Source organism: Zonotrichia leucophrys, chromosome 24 (genome assembly GCF_028769735.1).
Source record: "Zonotrichia leucophrys gambelii isolate GWCS_2022_RI chromosome 24, RI_Zleu_2.0, whole genome shotgun sequence".
Lineage (NCBI taxonomy): Eukaryota > Metazoa > Chordata > Aves > Passeriformes > Passerellidae > Zonotrichia > Zonotrichia leucophrys.
In genome coordinates this window covers 4,617,749-4,633,688 of record NC_088193.1, presented here as the reverse complement: position 1 = coordinate 4,633,688, position 15,940 = coordinate 4,617,749, and the positions used below count along the sequence as shown (strand labels likewise).

Here is a 15,940-nt window from a genome sequence, read left to right as displayed (position 1 = left end):
CAGGGGATGCAGGCAGTGCTGTCGTCCTGCTGGAATGAGCAGTGCAGCTTGCCAGTGGGATGGCACTGAGCATCCCAACAGCCCCACAGCTGGGCGTGGGGCAATTCTGGCCTCTGCATCCATTTGTGTGCCCCAAAAGGTGCAGCCCCAGAGCAGCACAGCTGCCCTGCACACCCCAGAGCCAGGTCAGGGTGGGAAGAAGCTGTGGAGATACAGGCACAGGGTCTGGGATTCAGCCTGGGGATGGGGAAGCACTGGGGATGGGGAGCAGGGACACAGCATGGGAGAGCACAGCAGGGTGAGCTGGGGGCACAGAGCCCTGGAGGAGCTCCCAGATTGCTCCACCAGCCCCAGGGATTCCTGTGGATGGGGCTGAAGGCAAGGCAGAGAGCATGGCACAGCTCCACAGCAGTTCCCCATTACCTGCAGCCTTCACCTGGAGCACGAGGTGAGAGTTTCTTTCAGAGTGACCTTGAGTGTCCCCGAAGCCCCTGGTGTGGAACTGTGCTCCCCCAGCTGAGCACTCCCCACCCCTGCCAGCAGCACATGGAGCCAGGGCATCAAAAAGAGCCACTGAGTGTGCTTTAAATAAAAGATCTCATCTTTCAGAGCTATTGGAGTGATGATTTAAACATGAAGTCAAAGGCAGTAATGGTGTTGTCAGAGCCGTGGCGGTAAATCCAATCAATAATTCACTGATAGCAGAGACTCCAGCCAGACCTACCTGTGGAGGGCACAGAGCATCCCCTGCATCCCTGCCAGCTCCTGCCAGTGCCACCCATGCTGGCAGCAGAGGTTTGGCCCCCAGTGGGGCTGGGAGAGAGCCAGGAGCCAGGTCTGGGGCTCCAGAATGCTGCCTGGGAGGGGAAATACATTTGTTACCTGGGCACAGGTGTTCAAAATGCTGGGAGCACCTCGGCTCTGATTGCAGCTCAAGGCGTTTTCTCAGCCCCTGCACCCTTGGACACAGTCCAAACTGCCCTCAGGAAATGTCAGCTGTCCTTGAGAGGCTTGAAAGCACAGCCAGGGACCTGCCCCAGGCCACCAGCACGGCTGGGCTACCCACCAGCACTGGGGGGACTGGGGGGTCACAGCTGCCATGCACACCAGTGCCATCCTCCCCCAGCCCAGGGAGCATCCCTGTGACCCACACAGCCTGGGTGAGCTCCTGCAGCATCATTCTGATGCCTTAGGATTTTAACTTTTATAATTTCCATTTGTAAATCTGCAGTTCTTTAGTGTAAAACTCCAAACTCCACGCACAGTGGGAGCTGCTGCTTCCCCATTCGGGGCAGACACAACAATTCCTCTCCAGGCCTGGCAATCAAGGGCACCTCACTGCCTCAGGGCCCAGAGATGGGAACAAAAGGGAGTTGGGGGCAGCAAACTTCACTCCTGGAGCGCGGTTTAACTGGGAAGCCCCAGAGCTGGCACCCAAAGATGCTGCAGTGCCCTGAGCTGCATCCCGGCTCACTGGGGGTTCAGCTGGGACCGGGTTTAACCCTGGAACCGACCCTAAGGATGCTGCAGGGGCTGAGCCCTGTCCCCAGCCTGTTGAGGGGGGTGAGGGTGCCACATATTCCCCTAAAAACCTTATAGGGAGGCTGGGGGAGACTTGGTGCAGACCCCAGCGCTGGGGGACAGCTCAAGGGCAAGCAGAAGGATGGACAGACAGAAGGAGCGACAGAAGCATCCCCTCCATGCCGGCCCTGTGGGGGACACACGGAGGGCAGCGACGCTGGAGGTGATCGAGGCATCCTCCTCTTCCTCGGAGCGCATCGCCAGCGCCGGGAGCTGCCGAGCCGGCACTGCCACCTCGTGGCACGGCCACCAGCGAGCCTGGGGACAGCGGGGCATGGCTACCAACGAGCCTGGGGACAGCTGGCACCGCACACTCCCAGACACACTCCATGGCTGCACACAGATTTCATTATCTTGGGACTCCTGTGGGATGAATCAGTGTAAAAAAGATGTGAAAAAACTCCAAAGGCAGCAGGTGAAGGGGAGGGGATCAGAAAGGGGAGCTGTGGGAGGGGACAGTAAGGGACAGGGCTCACTGTCCATCATCACCCTGCCAGATGGGGTTGGGGCTGTCTTCCCTTCTATTCCTTGCCCAAAATCAGGACCTGAGCATCAGTGCCCATCCCAGAATCCAGCTCAGCCTGGAGCACGCTGCAAATCCCATGAGGACAACACAACTTGGGATGCTTAGGGCAAAGAACAGCCCTGCATCCCCCACAAACACCTCTGGGGCTGCCCACGCCCTCCCCACAGCCCCTCTGAGCAAATCAATGGCACCAACCGAGCCTTTTTATAGATATATTTTTTTTTTAGCAAATGTTTATTTATATCAAAATACAAAACATTTCTGAAGCAGGGTAATGTTACATGAGGAGCAAGTTAATCGATTCCAAAACCCATCATTCTCCTACAGCATGGCTAGTTGTACGTAACATTGCAACACTGCCAGAATTTCTTATAGTGGGTACATTAAAAGAAGAAAAAAAATCAACTCAAGAAGTCAATCTATGAACATGCAATGTTACCGGCGATAAATTAAATACTCAGCAGGCCTTAAAATTCCAACAGGCAGAGACCGAGGGGCCAGCCACTCCCAGTAAGGCAGGGCTTCAAACTCTCATTTCTTCCACTTTTTTGTTGGCTTTATGAGCATTTACTCATTAAACTGACAACAGTCCAAGAGCCAAAAGGACCCAACTTTCTTGGCAGAGTGGGATTATTGCTTCGAGCTCTCAAAGCAGCCCCAGCTCCCCAGGGGAAGGGCTGGGAGAGGGCTCGCAGGGCAGAGCCAGGGTCTGCCTTGGCTGAGCGCTGCGGAGGAGGTCGGGCTGGGCTGGAAGATGTGGAATCCCCCGGAGCAGGGGGCTCGGTGGGTAAAACGCCCTGGAGGTCTCGGATCCCTGCCCAGGGCAGGATAGCACCCAGTCGGAAGGAGAGTTTGGGGTGAGGGACTTGTGCCCCTCATTGCGCGCCTGGGGAGTGATGCTGAAATTTGGCTTTTCCTCCCCGCGGGGCCGGGAATTCCAGGGAATGAATGGCGATTCCCATCCCAAGGAATTCCAGGGATACGATTCCCATCTCAGGGAATTCCAGGGATGCCGATCGGGCCATCGGTCCCTCCTGCTGGCATTTCCTGGCCTTGGCGGAGGCCGAGAGCAACAATACAGATACAGAGAGATTATAGAGAGAGCGGAATAAGTTTCGTATAAGGCTTTGGTACAGCACCATCATGTCAGATTTATTTGTAAATCGTTTACAGAAAAAAAAAGCTTACTGAAAAAATAGTGTTTTGTTTCTATTATCTTTTTTTTATTATTTTTTTAATTATTATTATTATTTTCTTCTGAGGAACATACCTGAAAGTTCAAAAATTAACCCTCTAGTTGCCGTCTGGGCTCCCATCAAATGCTCGTTTTGCTGTGTGCAGTTCCAAAATGAAGCTACTTGATCCCAAATCCCACTAAATTGTGATGCAGCCCGCCAAGCTCACAGCATCCACCAGTCACTAAAACCAACACCACAGAAACCCGGCAGCTGATCGCTACTCACTGTTTAGTAAAAATTAAAAAATAATTAAAAAAAAAAGAAAACAAAACCCTAACAAAACTTCCAAAAAAAGAGAAGAAAAAAAAAGAAAAAGTCACGACAACAAATGTTATGGAACCAGCGGCACTAAAGTTTCTTTTATTGTTATTGTTATTTAAAAAAGTCAGTTCCACTGGTTACCATTGAAACAGCACCAAAGAGCACCCTAACGTGTGTTATACATCGTAATACTCGACATTCAAGAGATGGAAACGAGGTTGGATGGTCTAGTCTTTATATCCAGAGGCAAGAAATTCTTCTTAAAAGGAGGAAAAAGTTGTCCCACGCAACCAGAGATGCGTTGGGTGGGTCCGGAAGAAAATCCTGCCTTAGGGGAAAACACTATGGGGTTAGGAGGGGATTAAATCAAGAGCTACCTATGGAGGTCTACGAGGGTTCAGAGAGTCTACAAACCTATTAAAAGGGGATTAAAAAGTCTGGGCTCCCCCGGAGAGCCAGGGATGCTCCCATGGGAGAGCTGGAGATGCTCCCAGCTCCCGAGGAGCTGCAGTGCAGCTGTGATCCCCTAATGCCCAAAGGATGAACCTTATGGCAACGTGGGCATTCCCAGGATTCCCAAAGGGCTTCCCCACACGGGAAATGCCAAGGGACCAGAGCCTGCACAGGTGTGTGGAAGGTCCTGCACCCCCTGGGGCCACGGGAGCATCCCCTGCCTGCTCTGTGCCAGCCCCAGAGAAGGAGAAAAAGGGAAGTTTGGCCTTAAAGTGCATCTGGGAGGGCAAGGAGTGAGTGCCAGCATCTCCCACCGAGCCAGAACCTCCCGAGCAGAGACAGGCACTTCCCACAGCTCCCAGGTGAGCAGGGAGAGCCTGAGAGGGGGCAAAGCAAACCCCACCCTGGACAGCTCCCAGGTGAGCAGGATGAGCCTGGGACAGGGCAGAAGCAAACCCCACCCTGGACAGCTTCCCACAGCTCCCAGGTGAGCAGGAAGAGCCTGGGAAGGGGCAGAAGCAAACCCCCCACCCCTGGACAGCAAGCTCCAGGCAGGTGCACGCAGATGGAGGCAGCAGGGATGGTGTCCAAAAAAACCAAACCAAAGAAAACCAAGGGAAGCAGGACGATGCTGTGGGAGCCACCAGCCCTAAGCACAGGGAGGGGGCAGCTCCTGATGTGTCTGTTTGGCATCCAGAGGGTTAACGGTACTGTGGGAAGTGTGCTTTGTAAACATTTCGAGCTTTCCTTTGCCTGTTTTTTTTCTGTAAGTGATTCCAGGGGGAGATGGGGAAAGGAGAAAGCTGCCCGCCCCCCCGCCCACCCCCAGCAATACCCAAAGCCCCACCGGGGGGAGGGGGCAAGGCAGCCCCCCAGCCCGGACACTGAATGATGAGAAATCTCATCCCTTCTCTTTCTCCTGACATCCTTTTTTTTTTTTTCCTGTTTGTTTTTTTTTTTTAACATATAAAATACTCACTTATGTATTTACCGCTAATAAATGCAAGTTAGTCCCACCAAACATGCTTTGCTTTGAATATCAAGAATTGGTGCTGAACAAATCTCGGCTGGATATTAGAAACATCCCCCACCCCAGCCCACCCCCGACCCGACGAAGAAGAGAGAGAAATATCATGGAAAATACAGGTGACACCTACGGAGGACACGGGGCTGCTGCGAGGGGGCAGCTCCTGCGAGCGGGCACCACGCTGAGGGACATCTGCAGGAGTGTCAGCACTCCAGGGCTGTGCCACCGTCCCCTTGGGGACATCTGAGCCCAAACAACAGCACCTGGACCCCCTAGAACCCAAGATTGAGGGACACAAACCAAAGGGAGTGAAGCCCCGGTCGCCACTGCCCAAAGACAATCCCCAAATAGTGCCCCAGCGAAGGCAGAGGGGTGTTTGCAGCTCCCTGGCATTGCTCAGTCCCAAACTGGCTCCTTGTCCTGCCACAGCCCAGGGGGAAGGGGACAGGGATGCGGCGGGTCCGTTCTGCCCTGCAGGAAAAGCCCCAGATATCCCCAGCACATCCCTCACTGTGCCAGGGCTCGATGCCACCTCAGCCACTGGGACAGGGAGAGCCCCAGATCCCATCCAGAGGGACAGGGAGAGCCCCACATCCCATCCAGAGGGACAGGGAGACCCCCAGATCCCATTCAGAGGGATGGGGAGAGTCCCAGATCCCATCCAGAGGGGCAGGGAGAGCCTCACATCCTATCCATAGGGACAGGGAGAGCCCCTCAACCCATCCATCCAGGCAGGAAGAGCCCCTCACCCTATCCAGGCAGGGAGAGACCCAGATCCCACCCATCCAGGCAGGGAGAGCCCCACATCCTGCCCCAGTGCACCCCAGCAGCCCCACAGCACCAGTAAGCCCCGGGTGTCTCCTGGACAGGTCCTGACATTCCCTACAGAGCAGGTTCCCCGCTCCAGCCGGGTGCAGGGACCTGGAGAATCCCTCTGTGGCCACCTGGGTGGCTCTGAGGGGTTCAGAAACCCTCGAGGTTTATCAGGGCAGCCGGGACAGGTGACAGGGAGGCAGCAGCGTGGGGACCCTGTCCCCACAGCGTGTCCCCACCCTGTGCCACCCCCCAGGCTGCAGCTGCCTGCTGCTCCTCTGAGCTGAAATTTGTCTTTTTTCTCTGAGAAAAAAAAGCCCAAGACAGCCCTCAGTGGAAACACCACCTCACCACAGCCCTGGGCAAGCTGGCAGCAAGCCCAGGCTTCCTCATCCCGGGATTTTGTCCCTTTTTAGTGTTTTTCCCTACTGAAAGAGCAAACAGTGGTGATGCTGGGTCCGGAGAGGGCAGATCCCCCGGAGCACTGCAAGCCCCCCAGCCTGGCCCAGCCCTCCTCTCCCTCGCCACTGTATTGCTCAAACAGCACTAGGCATGGATACAAAAATAAAACAGCTATGTGACTTAGATATATATAATTTTTATATATATATATATATTTGTATATATATTTTTGTCTATTTATAGGTGGATGGAGAAGCAGAGAAGCTGAAGCGCAATATAATGTAAAAATACTCGCTCTGCTCCTGCTGTTGAGACTCTCCCCACCTCTGACAGCCTCTCTCATGCTGCACAGAAGTTTCTGACACCTATTACTAACGAATTATTTTAAATATTTATTCTCCCCCCCTTCTAAAATAGAGAGTAAATATATATTTGTTTAATTTTATATACAATGCAGTTTCGATACACCAATATCATTTCTTTAGATAGAGATACTGGGGCTCATTTCTCAAGTCTTTTTTTTTTGTGTGTTTTATTTTAATCTAAGTGCTGGGGGGGGAGTGGGTGGAAATCTGAAGAGCTTTCAGACCCGGGAAGATGGGCACCCTCTTTTGCAGCCCTGCAACCTCAGGAGAACAAGAATAAAAGCCCTCCTGGGAGAGAAAGTGTCATTTCGATGGTAAATATAAAATCTGGGCAAAAATCTGTCCTCCATGGGGGATGCCAGCCCCTCCATCCTGCATTTCCCACCCCACTGCAACCTGTACAAAAATCCTTATCTACCTCTACAGCACATGCTTGCCTCATCCAACACCCCCGAGCCTGGACCAGCCCCTCTGCCCACCCCCTCCCCAGGTCCCTCCTCCATCCATGCACATATCAAAAGTCAGCCAGAGCCCCAGTTCTGGGGATGCTTGTCCTGCTGCCACACAATGCTGAGGAAAAGAGCTCAGCCAGCTGTGCCAAAACACCTGAAATTGGGGAAAATGGGCAAACACAGCTCCCTCTCATCCCAGTCACCCAGCCAGGGGAACAGGCCCCCATCTGTCCACACTGGTCCTCCCTGCTTGGGGATGTGCCAGCTGATGGAAATTGAGTGCAATGTTAAGTTTCTTCTTTGCTGGCACTAGTGTTGCCAAATGTGGTCGCTGCTTCCCAGCACTCAGCTCCTGGATCAAGCGTTCCCTGACAGATCTCTAACAGGAACAACTGCACTTCCCACCTCTCCTTCCCACAAACACAGGCAGAGAGGAGTCAAGATACTCAGAAACAGAAAAAAACCCCCAAAAAAACTAAGCTGAAAGGGCGAAATGGGAGTAAATATCCTGCTTTCTGTAAGGACTACCCTGTGCCCAGACAGCACAGGGATGACTCTGGGAGAGGAGTGGGGATCCAGCCTGAATCCAGCTGCCCCCATCAGTACCAGCTCTGGCATCACTGGTGACCGCATCCCCTCTCTGCCTCAGATCCTCAAAGTCCTGCTGATGAGGTTTAAAATAAAAAGACACTGTCAAGAACATCCTGTCCCTCCCGGGAGGCACTGCTGGGGCTGGCTGGCACAGCCAGTGCTGCATTCCTCAGCTCAGGGGACAAATTTAGCTGTATCCCTCTCTCATCCCTTCTGACTCACGCTTCTCTGGGAAGAACAGACGCAAAGCAAAACGCTTTCACACGAGTAACCAGAGAGCAGCATCTAGAGGGACTTGAGGGAAGGGTTTTTGCATGGTGCAGCTTTTTCTTTGAGCAATGGCACCGGGGATGAGGCAACGTGACATCCCCCTCCTGTGTCGTGTCCCTTGTCATGCCCCACGTGCCTTGGACACGCAGAGCACAGGACCTGTCCCTCCTGCTCCTCCATCTCAGGGCCCAGGGGTGAGTCACAGACAATGAACAAAGCAAAGCTAAAAACTGGGGATGAAATAATGGAACAGAGTGATCTGTTGTGTGCAGCAGGGCCGCAGCGCACGCCGGTGCCTCTCCATCCCCAAATTCCCCTCAGGCTGCAGCTGCTCTCAGCCCCTTCCCAGCTTTGCCCATCCTGATCCCCTGCCCCAGCACGGCTCTAAACTCTCCCCATGACACACACATACCCCGACATGCAAATCTACTGAATTCTGCAAACCTAGCTACCTTTGTCCTATGCTTCTCTAGCTATTTATATCTCATATGTACAGTGGGTTTTACTCCGGTTCCTTGAGAAGATTTCCTTCCAGAAAAGCCCTGACTTCAGTCTGGGGCTGCAGCGAGCCCATGTGGGACATGTGGAAATCCCTGAAGGTCCAGCCTCATGGAAAAATACCTCCAGACAAGAGCTACAGCTGAAACCAACCCAAAACTCTGAGAACTCCCAGATCTACGTCACTGCCTGAAGCAGGAAGAGAAACCAAAATGCCAGGCGGATTTTGTCCTAATACAGACAGCAAGGTGGGAGCAGCAATGAGTCTGGAAAGTGTGTCATGTCTGGATCATACCAGACATGACTAAGCCCTGCCAGGACCGTGCCTGGGCTGCTGATCCCATATCCAGTGTCCTCAACACTCCCAGAGGTAGGTACAGTAAGCTGTTATTCCCTTTATATTCCCTTTACATTTATACATCCAAACAGCATCACCTCCAGCCTTCCTCCAGTGGCACTGAGCCAGCTGACAAGGTGACAAACACCAGATGAACAGCCTGGAGTCCCCCAGTGCCCCAAAGCAGCCTCCAAGTCACAGGGGAGCAGGAATGAGAATCCTCCCAGGAAAAGCATCCCCTGCTCACACAGACAGCATGAGGGCTCATGGAGACTCAGGGGGCAGACTGCAAACCATGCTGAGGTTCAGACTAGGAAAGGGCCCTGGGACCTGGCAGCTCCCCCATCCCACAAACTCATCACTCCCTGTGCCTGTGGGTGCTGTTAGTGGTAGGCACAGAAACAGGGCCCCACAAATGAGCCCTGAATTCTCCGTCTCCCCCCTTACACCAACTTGCATTTTCCTTCACGTCAACACCGCAGAGCCGAAACGCTGCTGGGGCTGCACAGCAAAGTCACCTTAGAAACACGTGGATGAGAGCTCAGCAAGCCCTGCTGGAAAAGCAGGCAAAGCACTTTCCCTGCCCTTTTTCCCTGGCTGCTCCAGGATTCCTTGTTGGACTGCAAGGGACAGCACCCCAGGAGCACCCCTTTTCCACAGGATCTCCATGGCATCCTGTACCCACCTCTCCATGCCACCTTCCCCAGCTCAGGGTGCCCCAATCCTGCAAACCCCAAGGTGGCATGAAGCCAGTGCTGGAGCATCCCCACCATGGCCATCTTGCAGGGAGAAGCATCAGCAAGGACCCCCCAAAACTGAGCTGGTATCCCTACACTGACACCCCAGTAGAGCCCAGGGACAATATCCTTGTGATTCAGAGGAATTTTTTCACCGTGGGCCAGGATTTGCCAAGGGACCTAATGGAACATCATGTTCACAACGTGAAAGGAGGAATCGTACAGTTACTGATACAGAAAGAGCCATCTACCTCAGACCAGCTTAGAAAATAAGAGAGTTTGGCCCAGGAAGATAAAAATCAAGATATATTTTGCAGCATGAAAGGAAAAAAAAAAAATAATGAAGAAGCAGCAGCAGCAGCGACAGCAGCTGTGTTTGCAAACCACCAAAGCGACACGGAGTTCAAACGGGGGTGAAATGGGGGAAGTGTTTGGCATCGTCTGACACGGCTTCGATGTTTCCAGGTCCACGGAAGGAGAGAGGAGCAACCCTGAAGGGCATGGAAACCAGAGGGCTGGGAGAAGCGAGGAGGAGGTTGCCAAAGCAAGAGGCGAGCCAGTCAGCCAAAGCACGGCCCGAGTCTATCGGAAGGTAACTCGGTCTAGCAGGGAAAGGAGTTAAGGATGGTTTTAGGGAGGAGCTGCTTCCACGAGGCGCCCGGGCGGGATTTCCCACTCCAGCAGCGTGGCAGGTACACGGCTGAAAGAGAGAGGGCTGCAGCTCCAGCCTCTAAAGGTCGAAGACCATGAAAAGCCCAGTGGCTCAAAACACCTGCAAAAGGAAAACAAATCTCAAAAGACTGACCCAGCAAGCCAGCATGCTCCGTCAACCTGCCCTTCACTCCAAGTCCTCTAGAGCTCCTTAAGATGGGATGGGGCATAGTCCTGAGGTAGAAACCTCAAGAGCCTGAAGACAGCGCCTGGCCCCTCCGAACGGGTGTCGTAAATCGTTTGGAAAGCACTCAAATGGAAAAGCAACCCTCTGTTCCAGAGGCTGAGGCAATGAGAGCAAAAGGAAGAGCAAGTTGGCCATGGCAGGGGCAGCACAGAGCCTCCACGCCTCCCCCAGCCCCGAGGGTCACCTGTCCATCAGGAGCAGCCCGGCTGGAGTGACCGGCGAGCTGGAGTTGGCCAAGCCAGGCAGAGTTTTCCCCGCTGCCGAGCGGGAGAATGGCATTAAATCAATTCAGATCCGAGTGGGTTCTAGGGAAAAACCCTAAAAACACACCCAAAGAAAAGAAATTCGCAGTCATACTGGTTAGCAAGGTTGAGTTCTCACTCTGAGAGTTGAGGTTCTTACGTCAGGTCACTCGTCACGTCAATAAAAAGCCCTGGTGCAGGCTGGAAAGAGAGGGGCATTTCTGCCAGACCCTCCCTCCTTCCCAAGACAAACCTGGTGATGGTTTGAGAAAGTTGTTAAAGCTCAGAAATATCTGGTTATCGATTTAGAGGATTCATTGTCCAGCGGTTCAAACCTTACTTAGGGCCTGGAGATTGGAAAAGACACGGTGCTCTGCTTTTGGTGGCCACAGGTTCCCGAGCATCCTGCTGGGAAAGGAAGCACAACCTCTAAAACCAGGTATATGGAGGCAGAGCAATCAACAGGCTCCGACCTAAAAGCGTGGCGTGGTCAGAGAGCCAGATCACCACCGAGAGCTCACGTCTTCCTCCAGACATCTCAGCCCTTGGAGGTTCAACCAGCAGCAAGAGCAAAAACCAAGGCAAAGCAGAATTAAAGGCGAGATTGCAGAGAATCTCTTGGCAATTCTACCTGGGAATAAACAAAAGTTTCATATGCAAATAGAGAGCCTGGGGCTAAAAACATGCCTGCAGGCTCTCCAGCTCTCCTGACACTTTTTCTACAGCCTGAATCCACTCAAAGCAAGAATATCTACATGAAACACTCGGTGTTTTATTCCCAGGCAGGCTGGAGGGTTTAGCACTTTACCGCAGAGGAAGAACTGTGCAAACCTGGATGCAGTGGTTGATTTTACCACTTCAAACAAAAAAAAAAAGAACCAACTCTAAATATTTTAAAGGTAGGGATTGCTTGGTATTAGCACTAAGCATTTACATAGCACTTGCAGTCTGTAGGCCACCAAGTGCTTGTCCAAAGTGCTCAAATATGACTTATCCCCATTTTACAGATGGGAGAACTGAGGCACAGAGAGGTCAAGTGACTTGCCCAAGGCCACGCAGTCAGAGAGTGGAGGCAGAGCAGGAAAAGTGAGCCCAGCTGTTCTCGGGTTACACCTTGCCTGCTAAAAACAAACCAAAAAAAAGGCCTATGCAATCCAGAAAACCACCAGCCACCAAACCTACCCTATTCTGAAGAGGAAATACATTCTGGTGAAGAGTTAGAACAGCATTACTGAGGGGAACAGGGAGCAAAGGGAGGGACACAACCCTGGCAGGTGTCACAGCCGACACAACCGGGCTGGAGCAGGAAGGAAAAAGGGAAAAACAGTGAAACCAGCAGCAACATATTTTAAGCTGGCGCGAAACGCTGGGCTTAGCTTTGCACGGAGCCGTCCACGTCCATCCGCAGAGCTGGGCACTTCCAGATGCTCTCCCTGGGGCTCAGCACCTGCCGACGGAGGCTTTGGGGACCAGGCAGCCAAACCCCGCTCGCTCGCACGCCCGCGTCTCCCCCTTTGCGGTTATGGGTGGGGATTAAACATCACACAGTAAGAAATCACATCACACGCGGCGCTGAAGAACATTTGCCTGAGATACACAGAGCAGTCGGGCAGAATTAATCAAACCCACCCTCATCAAAGTTGGCACACGCCACACCTGGAGGGGGAAACACCCTCGGATCGCGTCAGCCCCGCACCTGCGTGCTCGCACAGCATCAAGCACACGTCAACGAGGCTTGAGTGCGTTTACACACAGACAAATGGTGATTTCTCACATTGATTCCAAGGCTGGGGGTCTTTCTGGCTTTTCCCTCTCAGAGATAGGTAAGGAAAGATGTCACGGATGGTTTTGCTGCTGTTACCTTCACGTCAAAGGAGGCTGGGAAGGGGGAGGCAGGGAGATTTTCACAATTACATCTTTCCTGGGATTATTTGGTCATGTTTTTATCATAATCAGATTCATGGGATTACCAGTTCCCGCCTGGGTTGTTAGGTTCTTGTCACTTAATTACACCCTGTGTCATTCAACTTCTTCTGGCGATTGAGGGCCAGCTGCTCAATCCCACACTTTCCCCCTAAACGCGCGCTGCCGACGCAGATGTCAAAAGCTCCATCCATGCCTTTGAAGCCTAGAGATCTTTTCCAAAACCGAGGTGCAACACCCTCCTTCCCACCCCACCCAAACTGTTCGGGGTGGGGGAGAAGTGGATTTGAGGAACACCCAGCCCAAAGCATCCTCCCCTAAGCATCCCCCGGGTCCCCCCAGCTCGTCCCCGCCGTGAGCCACCGAACCCCTCAGAGAGGTGACAGCTTAGGGGTGTCCCCCCCTCTTTCCCATCACCTCCATCCCCCCGTGGTGTGACACCAGCTCCCTCCACCGCTCCTGTTCAACCTCCTGGCACCGGCACTAGGCTAGAGCAGGGTGGCGTGTCCACTGGTGTCATCGTGGTCCACGCTGTTGAGAATGGCTGTCTGGTCTTCAGGGAGCTGCCGGTGGCAGAGGTCGTCCTTGAGCGCTGAGAGCCGGGCGAAGGGGTCCTGACGAGGGTGTCTCTTCTTCTTGCGGAGGCAGACAGCTTCGTCAGGTGACAGTACCTGAGAGCTGGGAGGGTGCTGAACCTGGGAGGCAGAGCCATCTGGGAAGGGGGGAGAGAAGGCAGATGGGACTGGAGCCAGCAGCAGGCAGAGCAGAGCGCTTTGCTTGCTGAAAAAGGGAGGTGACAGCAAGCCTGGCCCTGAACACGCAGCGTGGCAAGAAGGGAAAATGCCGGGCATCAGGGAAAATGAAATTAACACTCAAAATCCAAACAAATGACTAAATATGGGAGATGCATGGAAAGGATTCAGTTTGGAGGAGCAAAGGAAGGACAACCTGCAGGCAAGCAGCCCAGGGAGACATCCCTTTGGGAGGCAGGGAACAAGGGCAGCATCCAGGAACAGGCTTGGAGAACCCCAGCGCTGGAGCCGGCAGGGATCTGCCCAAGCTCTGCTCACAGCAGGACACAGGGAATGCCGTTGGGGACCGTGGGGTCCTCGCACTCACTGGGTTGTTTTCTGGATTTCGAGGAGCCCTTGGATGACTTTTTGGGCTTCTTTATCCGCTGGTATTTCAGAGCTTCGAGCCTCTCAGGTGCAGCAGCGTCCCCGGGCGGAGATGGACGTTTTCTAGGAAGGAAAAGCAGACACGCGCCATCAGCGGCTCCCGGCCACGCTCGGGCCTCTGGGCATCCCCGGTGGGGGATCGGCCGATCCCAGCTGGCTCTGCCGTGGAAAAGGAAGAGGTGAGAAACCCAGGGCCGAGGGAGCAGGGCCAGCCAGGTGTGCCAGAGCACGGGATGGAGGAAGTGAGGCGTCCCCGCTGTGCCCCTACATCTTCTCCTGGTTTTCCAGCGGCACCGCGACCTAGCCGGTGCCACGTCCAACGTGGGCATCCCCAGCTCACCTGCCTGCCATGCCAACACTGCTAGACAAAACAGGACGGGGCAGATCCTATGTCCGATAAGGCATTTCTGGGAAGTGATAGGAAACCCCTTGGGATGGAAAGAGAAGAGAAAGAGATAGGCAGAAGCGGCACGGCAGCATCGAGACGGGCACCACGAGCCACCCGGGGCGGACAACACCTGCACCACAAACAGCAGGGAGGCAGGATCCTGCTGGCCCTGCTCCCACAGCCAGAAAAACCAGGGCCACACGACAGACAGGGACACCAAGGGCACACACCGACAGAGCTGGGAGAGGTACCTCGCTCCCAGGTGCCTGTGAGAAGCGACAACAAAAACGCGACAGCACAGGAGCATCTGCTCCTGGAACAGCGAGAGGCTGGGAGCTGGAAATGGAAACACTGACAGGGTTTTATTGCAAGGACAAGGAGGATGTTTGCAAAGGGGTGCTTCCTGCAGGAGAGCCAGCAGGTGCAAGGGATAGTTTATCGGCTGTACGCCCTGGGGAACTCTTCTACAGGAACCAGCTCAAGGTGCAGTATCTTCCCCTTTGCAAAGAGATTTTCTTTTTATTTCCTTCACTGTACCTGTTTTTCCCATCCAAGGCCTGGAAAGCATGACTGCTGTAGAGAGCAGAGCATTAGAGGAAAACCTTTTCCTTAGGAGTGCAGGCAGTCCAGCTCTTATCTATAGCACACCCCTTATCTATAGCATTGCCCCCTTCTTCCTGCTTTCCCATCTCCTTCCCCCTCTCCACTTTACTTCCACAACCCTCCAAGAGTCACCAACTCCTAATGCCACAGAAAAAGTCTGAGGCCATCTGGGATAAACCCAAGCCTCTTGCAGACAAAGTGTCCAGAGAAGATTGGAAGCTTCCACAAAGCACCTTTCACTGTGATAAAGCCAACATTTTAAGCCAGGCTCCAGCGAGGAAAGGAGATTTAAACCAGCCTGCCGGCACCATTCAGAGGAGATGACGCTCTTGTACTCTGACAACTTGGTCACCAGGGGTCAGCAACCAAACCTTGTCACAGGAGCCACACAGAGGACAGTGCTGATGGCAGCTCCTGCATCCATCTGTGACCAGGACAGTGATCAGCAAATCCCACAAGCCATGAGCAGCAGGAGGGCAGGAGGAGCCACCTCAGCTGGCTGCAAGAGGCAGCATCAGTGCCTTCAGACTCCTGCTGGGGCACAGAACCACTGAGGAGGATGTCCCCCTGTCTGTCAGCAAGGTGGGCCCCATCCAGCATTGCAAAAACACCGTGGCTGCTGGCAGGAGCAGCAGGGAAGGGGCGAGGACATGGGCTGGAGCACAGACCCTGCACTCCCGGGCTGTGGTACCAGAGTACACCCACCCACGGAGAGTCTGGAGCTCCTCATCTCCCATGGGGTCCAGGCAGATCCTGGCTGGCACTGAAGACACCCTGCAGGCTTTCCCCTGTGGGTCCCCATGTGTGCAGAGCACAGTGTGACAGCAGCGCTTCCCATCCGACATCCCAAGGGTCTCCAGAGCGTTGAAATTTCAGCTGGAGTGCACAGGCAAGGAGCTCCCAGGAGCTTTTTCCCCTTGGGGAGCAGAAGGGTTTTTGGGTTTTTTTGAAGACGAGTGTGATTGTGAAACTTCTCAGTTTTGCTGGCAGCACTGGAGAGCACCCAGGGAAGTGCAGCGTGAGGTGAAGCAGCAGCTGAGGCGCAGCAGACGCAACAGAAACCCAAACACTGGGCACAAAAAAAGCTCATTTTCATGTTTTTACTGGGCACAGAAAAGCTCCTTTTCATGTTTTCCAACGCAACAGAGACGTCAGGG

General features: G+C 53.7%; 1 protein-coding gene across 12 annotated transcripts in view; it reads right to left on the bottom strand.

Moving 5' to 3' along the window:
* Nucleotides 1–2,308: 2,308 nt before the first annotated feature.
* The window catches only part of IGSF9B (immunoglobulin superfamily member 9B), a 52,185-nt gene continuing 38,553 nt past the window's right edge, over nucleotides 2,309–15,940 (bottom strand). For 6 of the 12 annotated variants that reach the window (XM_064732018.1, XM_064732019.1, XM_064732020.1 and 3 more), the window contains 2 exons: nucleotides 13,734–13,855; nucleotides 2,309–13,326 (listed from right to left, as the gene is read on the bottom strand). In XM_064732018.1, the coding sequence (XP_064588088.1) occupies nucleotides 13,103–13,326; nucleotides 13,734–13,855 (346 nt within the window). In that variant the 3' untranslated portion in view covers nucleotides 2,309–13,102. Of the gene's footprint in view, nucleotides 13,327–13,733; nucleotides 13,856–15,940 lie in introns of those variants that run through there. The other 6 variants (XR_010442724.1, XR_010442723.1, XR_010442725.1 and 3 more) reach the window with 6 other exon arrangements.